The sequence below is a fragment of the Malaclemys terrapin genome, chromosome 8 (genome assembly GCF_027887155.1).
Source record: "Malaclemys terrapin pileata isolate rMalTer1 chromosome 8, rMalTer1.hap1, whole genome shotgun sequence".
In the NCBI taxonomy this organism is placed as follows: Eukaryota; Metazoa; Chordata; order Testudines; family Emydidae; genus Malaclemys; species Malaclemys terrapin.
The window spans coordinates 79,929,677-79,945,223 of NC_071512.1; the positions used below are offsets into that span (position 1 = coordinate 79,929,677).

The window sequence follows — 15,547 nt, forward strand, 5'->3', positions numbered from 1 at the left end:
ACCGTATCTGCGTCATGAGATGTATTCCTCACACTTCTGATTTACAGGAGGTGTTCTACCGTTTTTCAGTTGCGGGTTTTACGATATCCCTGATTAGACCACAGAGATTTGGGGAATGAGTGTTCACATAGGAACATGTCAAGCAAATAATAGAAGAAATTCCTTTCGTCTTAAAAGGTCATGTCACATATAAAAACTTGGGTTCCAACAAACCCATTAAGATCCTTTGCTGAGAGGTGCAATGGAACTTTAGGGCATTCAACTTCCAGCAAGTTCAGGTCCTCAGTTCATCATAAAAGAAGCATAGGCCAATAATTGCAACACTACATTGCTGTCCCTTGCACCCAGCCACACTGCCTTTCCCCTCACGTGTGAATGTATTGTCATGTCTTTTTAATTGGAGGTTACTACAGGAGCTACAGGGAATTCCCATATTTTCCTAAAGCACTCAAAAATAATACAAATGTACAAATAATAGTTTGTGGTTCTTTCCAGGTGTTATTTACACTAAATGCATTAGTATATGCTAAGTGATAAGATGTTCATTGCCCAGGTTTGTGATCCCAAGGCACAAAACACAAGGGGTCCACAATATTCTCAATAAATCAGAAAGCCATAAGATCCTTGCTGTTCGTACAGAACTGGATCATTGTTTCATGAATGGCACTTTATAGTCAGTGCTTAATTTGGAATGAAAGAGACGCCGGGGCTCAAGCAATTAGATGCTGGGGCTCAAGCAATTTTTTTACGTTCAGAACTGATATGAGAAGCTCAGAGGTGTCAGGGCTACGAACTGCCAAGCCTAGAGGTGCTGGGGCTCAGCCCTGGCAAGCTCTGGCACAAATTAAGCACTGACTCTAGTCATGAAAAATGCCCCAGTAATGACTAGGGAACTCATTAGTTCTCTCTTTGGAACATGAGCACTATCAGAATTTTTTCTAAAGTATTTTCTTCCTTTTTCTTAACACTCTTAGTATTAATTCTCTTTGTTTCTGCACGAAACCTGGGCATGTCTCTTGCTTCAGCTGCCTATCTTTTGTGCTTCTCAAGGGGGTGTAATGGAGATTTTATTTATTTGCATATATGAGAAGATGGATTTAATAAATTGCAGTATCATAAATTTCATTTTTTGGAGGGAAGTATCACTCCCTTTGTGGTAATTTAAGGCTGTACAATCCACATAAATGTTGCCAGTGTCTTCAGTGGATACCTTAAGAACTGGCCTATAGACCACACTGACTTTGATTCTTCCTATTATTTATCAAAAACCTTACAGTCCCCCACAGCACCCCATCTTTATAGGGCCCAGGTGGGAAAACCTTCTCAATAGGTGGAAGGCTATGGTAACAGAACCAAGAGTTAGCTCAAGACCAGGACAAGGAAGTTGATCTTATGCACTTTACCTGAATGGGGCCAGGCTTGGCCGTAGACATACTTAGACATATTTCTGGCAGCTAGTGCCAAGTGTGGAGCACAGATGTAATTTGCTCTTGTTAAATGTACCCTGCTCACAAAACAGGCAGCCATATGCTGCACTGGCTGAAGCTTCTAAGAGGCCGTCATCAGTGCTCTCAGGTAAAGCACATTGCCGCTATCTAGTCAAGAGATAATGAAGATATAGCTGAATGTGATGAAGGCAAAAGGCTTAATTCCTTGGCCAGCTGCAGATGGTGAAAAAAGGCATTTGGGGCCACTTTGCTAGGTAGGACTCCATGGGTAGAGATGAGTATAACTAGAACCCGAGGCTGTGACCCATTTAACAATGGTAGTCAGCCTCAGCTTCAAAAGCAGTCACGGATTTTGTCAAAACAACGAGGAGTCCTTGTGACACCTTTGAGACTAACAAATTCATTTGGGCATAAGCTTTTGTGGGCTAGAACCCAGAAAGCTTATGCCCAAATGAATTTGTTAGTCTCACAGGTGCCACAAAGACTCCTCGCTGTTTTTGCTGATACAACTAACACGGCTACCACTCTGAAACCTGTCATCATGCAAGGCACAGATTTTGTCAGTTTCTCCAAATGCTTTCTCTTGCCAATCAGCATCACCTTCATGTTATCTAGAAAGAGCCTGGGCCAACTGGCTTGCATCTATGCCTTATCTCTGCCAGACACAAGGAAGCTGTAGTGTTTGGTTTCAGTAGAGTTTGGTGTCATCAGGATATCGATGACACTGTAGCGCATACCGATTCCCATATCACAGATATGTTTTGAACAAGAGGGGTGCCAGTACTGTGATACTGCACAACCGAGGGCATGTCTACACTGCCCCAAAGTTCAAATTACAGGGGCGTGAATAGCAGTGTGCAACAAAGTGCTATGCTGTAACCCTCCCATGTGGATGCTGTGGGCATGAACTGAAAGGTTCCTAGTTCACATGAATGTAGTCCTCTTTGAAGAGGAATACAGTAAAGCAAAGTAGGAATCTTTTTGTTTGCACCTACACGGGGGAGTTACAGCAGAGCACAGACTACTCACACCTCTGTACTCTGAACTGTGACCAGTGTAGGCAAGACCTGAAAGCCCTTGGGAAGGAAAATTAGTTACCTATTACCAGCTTCTGGGAACTTCTTGATGGAAATTAGCAGAACTACCATTATTTCCTCCCTTTGCCATGTCAAGAGCACCACGTGGTGAACAGCATTGAAGGCCACTGAAAGATACAACAGTATTAGCGAGGACATCTGACTTTTCTCCATTTCCATGCAGAGATTATCAGTGCCCATCACTGCAGCATTCAGGTCTGAAACCTTATTCATGTTCATAAAAGTAGAGGATGTTAGATGTTCTTGAAGTTGGCCTCCGACTACCATCTCAACGATCTCTCACAGAAAAGGGAGGTTAGGGATCAGCCAATCAATTAGTGACATTAGCATCAAGAGGTAGTTTCATGAGAAAGGGTCAGAAAACTCCATGTTTGCAAGATGCTAGCAATGAAGTCAGTATGTTTAGCCCCTCCGGCGTTGACATTATTACCAAGCTCTTTGAGAGGCCATCGTGGAATCTTGGCAATATTCTTTGGACCTTATGTTCTCTTGCATCAAATGCTAAAACAATAAGTTATATGTACTTTGTTTTTTTCACGTGATTAAGTGAAACCTAGGGAAATAAAGAGAAATCTGTAGAGGAAACATGTGCCTATTATAGATGAACCCAAAAGCTCTGATTCTGATCTCATACTGGTAGAATCTGGGAATAACCATCATGAAGTCAAGTTAATTGCACTGGTGTAAAGCCAATCTAAGTGAAATCAGAAACAGGCCCGAAGTGTTGTCTGTTTGTTTGTTGTAGGGGCTGTTTTTGGTTGCTTGGTTGTTTTTTTATCTGCATTTGAGAGGTCTAATACTATGTTGGAACTGCTTCTGCATTCTCTAAGATGAATCTTCATATAGAATTTACTCCAGGATCACCATGGTGCATGTAAAACTAATGTGCCATCACTGGAGAGATTTGAATTCTGCCAGCTATAAATGACATACATGAAGTGATGCTGGATACCGATGTAGCAAACTAGTGAAGTCCCGCTTATATTTGTTGAATAGATTGCAATGTAAATATGCAGCTGGAAATGTACTGACAGTAGCTGAACTGGGTGCAAATGGGTTAGAAACATCAATTGGTTAATGCATATAAAGTTTTTGGTTTTGTAATTTTGCAAAAACTGAAATTCTTATTTGTTATTTATCTGCTTTCAAAATATAACAAATAGTTCTATTGCCAATAACTGAACACCTATATTTATAGCACACTGGCGCTTCGTAAGTGTCATTTGTGTCATTATCTGCATATGTTCTAGCTTTCCTAGAGTTATAGAAATGTTATAATTATCACTAGAACTGTGTGATCAAGGAGATTAGATTTTTCAATGTGACTGTTTTCTCAAGACATCCTGACTGTAGTGGAGTGACTGTGCTGACATTTGCACAGATGGACAGATGGTGCCTGGGATATGTCTGGTTAAAATGCAGGCTTGAGGAGCCTAGTTGAGAAAGCTGAGCCACTGAGTTTCTAGACTAGTTGCCTGAGTCATAAGAAAATGTAGCCTGCATTATCCTTTGTGCTAGATGTAATGGAAAACATAGTGAACCAGAGCAAAACAGGGCTATTGCTAAAACATAGCTTTTGGCAGAAGGCTACAATGATTTTATATCAGATTTTGGTATGCTTTTGTTCCATACCTAAGTAAGATATCTTTCCTGAGGGGTTCTCAGGCACTAACCTAAGCTGTTATCCATTTATGCACATAAACAGAAGGAGGCAAATTTATCCATGAGTCCAGCTGGCTAAACATACATACCAGTATATTACATTTGATAAATTACTCCTTGTAGTTGAAAAGCCCACAGTGTGAGACAGCAGTGTGGAATTCGCATCTTGAAGATGGAGGCTAGATTCTGATATTAATTACACCAGCGTAAATTATAAATCCAGAGTAGCTCCCTTTACTTTAACTCTCCAAGTCAAATTCATCCCTGATGTAACTCCAAGTCAAATGTGGCTGTGTGCGTCTGTTTCTCCCTTTATAAAATACATTCCTACCTGTCAGGCATGGTCAGGGTTCATACAGTGTTTTGAAAAGTATAAAGCACAATATAAGTGTGAGATATTACTTTTATTATGACCCTTTAGTAGTAGATATTTATAACCTCACTGGCTGTCCTAGCTATATTTACTTCTGTACAACTTTGTGCAAATCACAGGCTCCTCCAGAAATCCTGCTTTGAATCACATGGATAACAAATTATTGAAATGGGGCATTGAGGGAGGAGTGGTGACAAATTCAGTCATCTGTGTAAAACTCTCTTGAATGTACCTACCCCTTTTCATATGTATCACCTATTTTTATAAAGGGAGAAACAGACCAACCTGGCCACATTCCTATCGGAAGTGAGTTTTCCATCATCAGTCCCAGCAATCTTCAGTGGAGTTATGCCATCCAATAATCTGATCCACCAAGTCCACAGTCAGATCCTAGTTATGGAAGATTATGCCGAGCCACATCGAACCACTCACTGAATTCAGGGCTAAGAACTGTCAAACCTTATCTCCTCACACTTAATACCATTACAACTAGGCCTATGTACCAGAATTTAGAGCAAGCCACCATTAATAGCAACTGGGAAGAAGAGAGTGAGGAGGAACTGGATTTGGCAACAATTGGAGCACAGCAGGTTTCAACAGTTTACTTTGGAAAGTAATTGTTCACTAAACAACCATGATTTAATTACACTGGAATAATCCCAGCATTGGTAACTTTTATTAAAAACAAGGCTGTGCAGCAGTTACGTAAACATTGTAGTGCTTTTAGCTGAGATTGACTGTTCACAAACCATTCAGTCACTGCACGATTTTTGAGGGCTGGACTTTTAAGTGGTTTCTCCTATTTCTTCTACATCAGTTTTAATTGCTAATAAATTAAACTTCCTGCAGGAGGAAGAGTAATGTTATTTGGTTTGCACATAGGCTGCATCCATCACCCTGGTGGATAATTAACAAGGAAGATATAAATTCTAGCACTGCAAATTTTGGGACCGATCCTGCAGCTCATTCACTCCAGTGGAGCTACTCACATGAGTAATGGCACCAGCAGAAAGCCTCAAAGTGGTATTTGGACTGACAAAAACTATCCTGTAATAAATAATCTGTGTTAAGACTTAGAGCAACCGGTCTTACATACTATATTAAAGCTAATGGGCCTGATTCAACTCTCACACCAGTGTAAATCAGGTCCAGTATCTGTTTAAAAAAACCTAATTATGACATTTCTTAGTAGTTGGGAACTAGTTCCCCAAATCTGAAAATGTCTTGCTACATTAGTGCTAGATTTGTGCATTATAAATAAGTCTTGTGGACTCCATGGGGTCCTCTCCTAAACATGTACCATAGTGATTGCTAATGGGGCTGCTTTTTCTTCCTTATGCAGCCTGTCTTCTCAGGGTGATGTATGCTTAAAACCATTGACTTGGGGCATTCAGGATAGTGCCCCATGAGAAATCTATATGCCCCATAGGAAAACCTTGTGCAGCTTCTGGGCATCAAACTGGTTAAGTAACGCTAATATAAGGGGATTTGATGTTCTAACTTTAAATATCAAGGGAGCAATACCTGAAAGAACTGAGGTTGAAGCACTGTACTGAACAATTTCCTATTTATTGTAGACCATATATTTAGTAACTAATCATCCAGTCTAATAATCTAAAATAGTATTTGACAAAAAGGTCAAGTGTTTAATATTGGGGCTAGGAGAGCCATAAAAATCTATAAGGAATGAGCTACTTGGAACAGAAAGTCAGACCCAGTGCCCTGCTTAGTCATTGTATCTTTCAGTTCCTCCTTTCATTCTATAAAAATGTCTAACTCTCTTAAACTCAAATTATTCCATATGTTTACTACTTTGGGAGGACATAATTCTTCTTGAATTCCCCGCTGATTCTTCAATCCTGGATTTTTAGATCAAAAGGTTTTCTCTCTTAAAATTTTCTGGAGCTTTTCAAAATGTTTTAATGTTTTATGGAATAAACAAAGTTCTCACAAAAAGGAAAAGTACTTTGATTTTTATGGAAATGTATTTAGAATGCAATTAAGGGGATTTTAAAAATTCAGTAATTGCTTTACAAAACTTCTATGTTTCAAGTCCTTTGGCCAAATGAACCTCAGCCAAAAGGGCTGGAGGAAATGGGCTACATACAACTCCCACACCAGATCTGAATTAGTGCATCCACTGGTTAAAATACAGGACTATACATCAGAAGTGCTTGGTTCTCTTCCCTGGTCTGATGCTGACTCATTGTCTCACTGTAAACTGGGCTTAATTCCGTACTTAAAGTACTTGGAGATCCTTGGGTGGATCTGTAGATATACGCAGTATTAATCTTGCTGTTGCACTCTCTTAACTCTGTTTCTCTGATAATGTTCAGAGTCTCTGTTCCTCATGACTCCCCACTTGTTACCAGTTTCCTTTGTTTCCACCATCTTCCTATGTGTTTCTAGGGCTTCCTCTTTTATTCTTCCTACAGGATCTCACCCTCTGCTACGGCTTTTGAAACATTTAAATCTCACTCTCTACAACTCCCTGGAGAAGAAACTGAAAGAGTGAATGCTTTCAATTATCCCACCAACAGGTTTCACCCATTGTAGAATAAGTGATCATATAAACTCCTCTGTGGAACTTACACTTGTCAGTTATATGGTGATCAGAGGGTTTCCCTGTGTTCAGATTTGCAATATGTACCTCATTCACAGTTATATGTTATAAATAGGAATACTTGGGAGGACAAATAGAGAAGCAACTGTTAACTCTGCTGAGCTCTTTGTAATGGGAGATCTTTTTGGATCAATGGACTGAGAAAAGGTTCTTTTTTTTTTTTTCTTAAAAAGGGATTGTCCCTACCGAAGCAGAACAGCTGGCATTAAGAGGCTGATCCACTCCCATTGCAGTCCCTAGCCAAACTCCCAGTGGTGCAGAATCAAGCCTTCATTAAGTCCATGCCCAGCCTGTGAAATTTAAAAATGTTTAAAGTGAATTTAGAAGTATGGACTTGACAAGATATATAGAAGCAAGTATAAAAAGCAAATCAAACTGAGTCAAATTCTGATCTCTATTAGACTGATATAAACCTAAAGTAGCTCCATTGACTTCCATGGCATTATTCTCCATGCACAGCAGTGTGACGGGGAGTAAAATTCATCCATAATCTTTATCTGTTGTAACCATCTTGCTCCTTCCCTTCCTAACTGCTGCACTATTATCTAGTGTTGTTACTCTCAGTGTAATGTCTGATTTAGATGGTGAGCTTTTTGGGGAGAGTAGCTGTCTTCTTATATTTTTAAGAGCTGTGTACACCTAAACTACCTACATTACTGTATAAATAATAAAGAATGCCAATTTTTGTGATGTGCCCAAAACCACCACTCCCACGTCAATTAAGGCCTACGCATTTATCATTCCCTTCACATATGTATTCACACCAAGATAAGGACATATACATGTAAGCAGAACTATTCAGGGAAAAGCTTTTAGAGATAAAACTTTGTAGCGTCTTAGGTAAGATTTTGATCTCCAAAATCAATGGAATTACTCTGGGACCAAATCAGGCCTATATACTATAAAGTGGTTGGAACGCTTTTGCTGGGTATCAGAAAAACCCAAACTACTTGTGCTAAGGAGTGAAAGAAAATATTCTAATAATGGATGGATAATTGAGTGATGCATTGCATTTGACAATAAAGAAAAGTGTGGATGTGTCCTCATATGTAATCTAAAAGTTACTCGAGTGAGTGAGTTGTTTGTATATCCTTTCTAACACTTTGAGTTATATCAAAATTCATGATAGTTATCTTCATTTTTAATAGTTAATGAATGATCAGTGTAACATGTTGGAATAGGAAATGCTAGATGATTCATATTAACTGTTATGAAAGTTTTTCAAGGTTTGAAAGGTAGAAAGAAAAGTGAAAGTTGCTATATCATCTACACAGTATTTAAAAGCTGAGACATTTCTACATGTGAGCGATGAGAAATTTTGAGTAACACAATTTGTCAGATGGTCATATGGTTTGATTTTCTGAGAATCAGGTTGAGTCCCATTGTCCTGAATTTGTATAAGTTCTCAAACAATGAAATTGTTCTCATGTAAATTTCTTTTGATTGAAAGTCATCCTTTCATAAAATTGGTGTTACTGTATAAAGCTATATTTTTTCCCTCCGGTGGAAGATGCTTTGTAAAACCAGTGTTTTATGTTCTGTATTAGAACTAATATAAAATCCAAGATGTAAAAGTGAGTCATTAATCTTACTCAATTATTTATGACTGACAAGGAATCCAGCAACATTGCCATGGAATTCCTATCATGCATAAACCTCTGAGAATCCTGCACTAAACACAAGGCGCCAATTCTCTGCTGGAATAAATGGGCACAGCTCCATTGACTTCAATGGAGGTTCCACAACATATTCCAGCAGAGAAACTGACCCAAAGCAGTTGAGTATACTGTCCTACAGAGACCTTTATTACCCCCTTCAGTGAGCAGAGATTTTTATCACCATGTCAGCACGTAGGAGAAAGCAAACTATGATACATGCATGAACATTTCATAAAGCCTCAGATGGAGAGCATAAGCCAACCACTAAGGCCAGGCTCCTCCAAGGTATTGAGGTGTCTAACTTGCAGTGGGAGGATCTAGGCCTGACTACCTGGGGATTGGGAAGGAAATGGGAAAGTATAGAGTTGCTTACAACTGTATTAAAGGAATAGTTATACTCGTGGTAAGAGACTTTTGCCACTTTTTCTATTTTGACTTGCTGTGCAGAGGACATGTTCTCATCCCAATTAGAGCTGTATAAATGTCCTCATTCCCGTACATGCAGCAGATCTGAGTGTGTGTGTTCTGAACATCTTTGCTGTTTCTTTGGGCTGTTTATATGGTGGATAAGAACCACCAGGTTCTATAGTTAGCCAAGTACACTCCAATCAGAGACAGTTCATCTTGTTATAGCATACATATATTTCCTGTACATTTGCAATAAGGGTAAAGAAGACCAGTTCTTTGCTATTTAAAGCCCTTGAAAGAAGAAAGACATACAGCAGTTTAGATTACCAGCAGACTACAATGTACGTTGCATAAAAATGTCAGTCTTAATGGCAAAGTTCAGGATAAAACTGTGTCAGCTAGTTTAATCATTTGCCATGAAATACCAGTTATCTTAATCTTACATGCAGTCTTTAAGTCGGCTGCATATTTTTGTGTAATTGAATCCTGACCCTAAAAGGGAGGAATCAAGGAATTTGCTTTTTAGTGAATACAGTTAGGACCTAAATATTCCAGTTTAGAAATTATATTCACAGTATTGTCAGATATTTTAATACTGAGCAGCTAATATTTCTCACAAGTGTATTTTTTCTCTGTTTCATATTTGTTTTCCATGCTGTAAAAAGTCATATTAGTATTCAGTTTCTGTGGAACTTAACTGGGAAAAGTACAAATATTGTTCCCAGAACTTAAGACAGATAAATTAGTATCTAACCCAAATGACAGATTTTGTACATGTATTTTGCTTTCCCTCTAGATACGTATTGTATTACTGCAGCAGCAAATACAACGAGGCCAAGATGTCTTCATTTTCCGTCAGAGCGAGAACTGTAGAACAATGTGATCGAGGCGTTGGTCTTCTGTGGCCAGCCGGTCAGAACCCATCAACAGCTGTGATGAGCAGAGCAGAGATGGGGAAACAGGAGGCAGTCAAAGCCAAAGAAGGTTTCGGCCTGAAGCTGTGTGTATGACTGAAGCAGAGCAGGGCCAGGACCCAAGGAAACCCCATCAGCAAGGGAAAAAACAGATTGACTCTCAGTGACTCATTTAGCTCCTGGATTGGACAGATCTCTCCCCTGCTGGCAGTTTGGCTGAGCATCAATGGGACAGATACCAGGATGAATAGCTTAAAATAATTAGGGGGCCAATCTGCAAAACTGCTCTCATCCAATTCTTTACTGTGTGATGAAAGACACAAAACAAATTACATTTAGATATTAAATATTAAGTCACTGGATTTACCTCCATTTGGTCCAAAGCAGGAAACTGGATAAAATTCAATTTTATATCATTGTGTTGATGGCCTGTTTTTCATCAAATGAGTGAGTGTTTGTTGGCAGGTCAGACTCTTTGACACATGGGGAAAATAGGTGCTTAATTTAAATGAGAATTAATGCAATCATAATTAACACAAATGTGAACAGAATTAAACACAGGCAAGAGTTCAGTTTAATGCTTAGCAGTTTAAACTATATGTTTTAGGAAACATCCTGCTTCAGCTGAAGACAATGGCAGTGTTGCCACTGAATTCAATGGAAACTGGAGTAGGCCTTGCAGGTAGACAGGCAGGATTCCCTGTACTTTATATTTAATGCACAAAAACAGAAGCAACAAGCTCATTTAGTATCAGTAAAGGTCAGTTAAAATTATAGAGACATCCTTTGGAGCAAATCTTCTGCCTTGTATTTGCATATTTATGAACTAGAGATTATGACAGGCCATTCCATTTATTAGAGCAGCGCTGCTATAGTTAATAGTCTGTCAGCGTTTCCATTATAAACCCCGTTTTTCAGTGTTTTAATTTCTCAGCCATTTGAAATCACATCAGGAAGCAACGTAGCCCTTGTGTTGTCAGGCCAGGTGCATTTTTTAAAAAAAAAATTAATAAAAATATATTTAAATGAGCTCAGCCATTTCTGATTGGGCAAATGTCATAAAATCACAAAGCCTTGGGGGATATTATTCTTTTTTCTTTTTTTTTAGGGAGATTTTGACAATCACTTCTTCTTTTTCTTCTCCTTATCTCATCACCTGGGGTCGAGTTATCATGCAAGCATCTGCCATCTTCTTCTGTCCAAGGCAGCACTAAAGTCCACTTCCTTACCATCTTCTTTGATGCAATCCATCCATCGCTGCTTCAGCTTTCCTTGGGGTCTCTTTCCAACCACCCTGTCCTGTCCCCAAATCCTCTTCATTCATCCTGTGCACATGTCCAAACCAGCAAAGTTGCACTTCCTGGATTTTGTCAGCCACATCACAGACATTGACTTCCATCCTAATGCTTTCATTTCTAAATCTGTCCCTTCATGTAACTCTTTTTATTATGCAAAGACAGCTCATCTCAAACACCTGTCGGCATTGAACCTGTTGTATCTTACCCATGCTTCTTCACCATACAGCGTTGTGGAGTACACTTGGAATCTCAGTGTCAGTGGCGTATGCTTCTCATAAGCAACATCTAGGATGTTATTCCACACTCATCCAGCACTCTCCAGTCTGGACTGCAGCTCACATTCAAGCTTGCTGACTTCCATAACACAGCCACCAAGGTACTTGAACTGGTCACTTTGGTTTAGTCATGGTCCATTAATCTCTATATCCAGTTTCCCTGTGGCACCTCTACTGACTCACATGACCTCAGTCTTAGTCATGTTCATTTTCATCCCATGCCTGCTTAGCTGGTCAGACCACTGATTTACTTTTTCCTCTAGGTCTTCTTTTGCGGATGCCCTTATTGCTATATCATCTGAGTATAGCAGCTTCTCCCCTTTTCACATTGGGTTCTTCCTGCTGACATAGGCCATCAATATGATAAACAGCAGCGGACTGAGAGCTGACCCTGGTGCAGTCTGACTTGCACTTCAAAGGGCTTGTCGTTCCAGTACCTGTTCAGATCACTGTTTTAGGTGATGTATATAATGCATTCGCTATAAATATTAAATCCGTAGACATTCCATATTTCCTCAGCATTGGTGTGAGCATCCTTGTGTCCACTTTTTGACAAACACATCTATCAAAACATCTTGAATTTTGAAAAATGACATTTTGCAAGCAGCAAGTATATAAAGGGAACATCAGTCCTTGGTGCAAAGTCGAAGTTGCTGGAGGTACTTATCAAGTGGTGACACCAGGCTAGTCCCAAGCACGTGTGAACCATTTGGCTGCACATGGTGCCCCTTGCCCTTGGCAGCCAAAGCATTGGGCTAAGGGTGACAGCTAGGAAGAGAGAGCATGTGAGACAGCAGGAGACACATTAAGGTGAATGAGATGCCTTGAGTAGAACAAGCATCATGGGCAGATCCACATTGTTGCAGGGTAGGATGGAGAGTTATGAAACTGGCATCCCCGTAAGTGATTCTTCTACTTCTTCTGAAACTGATTAAGTCCAGCACTATGGTGACCTCATTGCTGTTATTTTGGAATATAACTTTTAGTACTTTGCTGAGCTTTTCCTAGTTTCCCTGCATGCCATATAGAGACAAGCTGCACCTTCCTCATGCCTATTTGAACTTCCTACTTATTCTGAGTGTCCCCAGCTTGTCCACAACAGAGGAATTCCATCTATTGCCAACTCCCTGGCAGAAGGAAGATTGCTGATTACAAGGGCAATATTTAGGTGAGGGCAGGAATAGGAGTAAAGTGACAAAATTTTTAAAAAATTGTAATTCTACCCATTTCAAAGGAGTCCCCAGGAAGAGGCAAACACCCAGGAGAACAGGCTTCCACCTGAAAACACATGTTTTTTCCCATCCTTCCTGTCACAAGATCCTGAGACTCTGGGAACCTAAGTGGGACCTGATAGCACCAATGTAAGGAAGCTGCCCCAGACTTAGCATGTATAATGCACTTATTGTGTAACGTATTATAAAAGCACTTGGCACAGAACCAAAACTCTGTATTTTCTTCCATGAATTGTGGCTGGAGTAGAAACTCTTAGTTGTAAAAGCTATGCTACATATACACTTTGAAAATATATACCTTTTAAGGTATGAGGCAGCTAAAGCCTCAGGTCTTAAAGCCTCCAGATTTTGACAGCAGTCAAATCCAAACAGATTCAAACTTTATGTCTAGCCAATCTCTGTAATGAGTAAAATAAAAGACCTGGATCAGGACACCATGTTCAAACCTCTGGAAAATTTGGATCCATCTCGAATAGCTCAGGCTCATCTCCACTTCTTTAGCACAACAATATTTGGGATAGTTGTCAATGTGATTCCTAATTTTAGGAGGTTCTTTTTTCCAAATTCCACCCCAGAATTATAGTAAAGAGCGATCTTCCTTTCCCTGGACAGACTTCAAAAAATTAATCCCTGGTCATGATAGTTGTTCGTAACTCAGAACTAGGCAGAATTAGGACTAGTGCTTCCTGATTGTTTTGCATTTGTAATAATAAAACTTTTTTTAAAAGTAAATGTTGCCTGATGTAGCAGTAATGAAGAGACTGCCAAGCATGTGTTCAAATATGTCTAGAGTATGCACTATTATATGTAATCTGATGGAAGATACATTCTGAAACTTATCTGAGTATTAGTTTTCACTACATATTTGTTTTGCTATCTTTTATTTTTACTTTGCAGTGAAATAAAAAGACTTGCACAACTGATTTTAATCTGTCTCATACAAATTATTATGTAATTAGCCACAATAGGATGTGTGCAGTTGTGGGTGTGGTGGGTATATAGATTGAATGCCAACACTCGTCTAGGTATGGAGTTGTAAAATTACACAATAACTTACACCCTGGGTGGGTGCTGTAATTATATTTTACATTAAAATAAGTTACATGAACAAAACAGAACACACTGTTTTTATCTTCCCACTGAAGTAGATCATAGCAGAGGATTATTATAACAGTATTCCCTGGATATAGCATCTTTCATCTCCAAAGGACCCGATAATACTTTACCAACATAAATGTGATACGGAAACAACACATGAAGATCATTTCATCCACCAGTGAAATGAAGCTACCCCAGGGTGGAAATGCCGCAAATGCTGAATAATGCACAGCACTACTACACAGCAGTTTTATGCAGGAAGTGAAGATTACCATGTCCAATTGAAACTGCTGGAGAATGTTAAATAGGCTGAGTGTAATTACCTTAGTTAGAATTTGGCTGGACCCTGGAATTTATAATCCTCTATCTCACAAAAAGTTTCAGGAGACTGAACTCCATGGTACAGTAAAAAAAACTTTGAAATTTCACCAGATTTATTACATTTTAATGACTGAAATATTCTGCAAGCTTTGGGATCCTGAAACCTTTGAGGAAACATAGCGCCACACTATGAATCCAATGTTTCTCTGTTGTGTTTACCCCTGAGTATCTGGGTTACAATGAGCAGAAGTGCTCAAGTGCAAGAGAGTTTGTTAGCCAACATCTGGAGAGCAAGTGACTTCTGGTAGGATGTTTTAGATATGTGCTCTGTGAACCTATAATAATTTCTGACATAGGGCAAAAGTCTTCTTTGGCCCAAGTGCAAATCTTTTGCACATTTATCACTTGTTCAACATGTGGCACTTCTATTAACACTGATGAGTGGTCTATCCATCCATCTGCAGATTATGCAATAGAGATCTGCAAGACAGATAAGAGTTCAACAGTGCAGATCAAAAAGGTGAACTTCCACTTTAGATCATACCTGTACCCTTGTGTCTCTGTGAATTGTTCTGTTTAATTACAGTATTTTCTCTCTTTTGATATGGCTCCAAGGTGAAGAAAGCAACAGAAGATTGGTATGGCAAAAACTGCAACAGCAAAAACAATCACCAAAAACACCTGCTCATTGTAAATGTAAAACCCCAGGTCCTCTACATGGGTGGGGTAGGTGAGTTGTTCTCTGAGGGTAAAGAAGATGATTTTATCTCTGCATATTCAAGTCTGACGATCTTGAATGTGGTTTAGCACGGTAATAAAGTTATTCCTCAGGAGGAGGGATAGCTCAGTGGTTTGAGCATTGGCCTGTTAAACCCAGGATTGTGAGTTCAATCCCTGAGGGGGCCATTTAGGGAACGGGGGTAAAAAACTGTCTGGGGATTGGTCCTGCTTTGAGCAGCAGGTTGGACTAGATGACCTCCTGAGGTCCCTTCCAACCCTGATATTCTATGCTTCCATCAAGCTGAACCGCTGTCAGGAAATGTACACAGAGATGTTAAGGGAAACTGCAGTTTCTGGAAGAATTAGCAGCACAGACAAATAACTTAAAAATTAGTAACAATTAATTCTAATTTGTTACAA

General features: G+C 39.5%; 1 protein-coding gene across 1 annotated transcript in view; it reads left to right on the plus strand.

The window, feature by feature from the left end:
• LOC128842354 (uncharacterized) overlaps positions 1 to 13,911 on the plus strand; it is a 197,971-nt gene extending 184,060 nt beyond the window's left edge. The window contains exon 5 of the mRNA XM_054038291.1: positions 10,066 to 13,911. Coding sequence (XP_053894266.1) covers positions 10,066 to 10,279 — 214 coding nt within the window. The 3' untranslated portion in view covers positions 10,280 to 13,911. The remainder of the gene's footprint in view (positions 1 to 10,065) is intronic.
• The last annotated feature ends 1,636 nt before the right edge of the window (positions 13,912 to 15,547 follow it).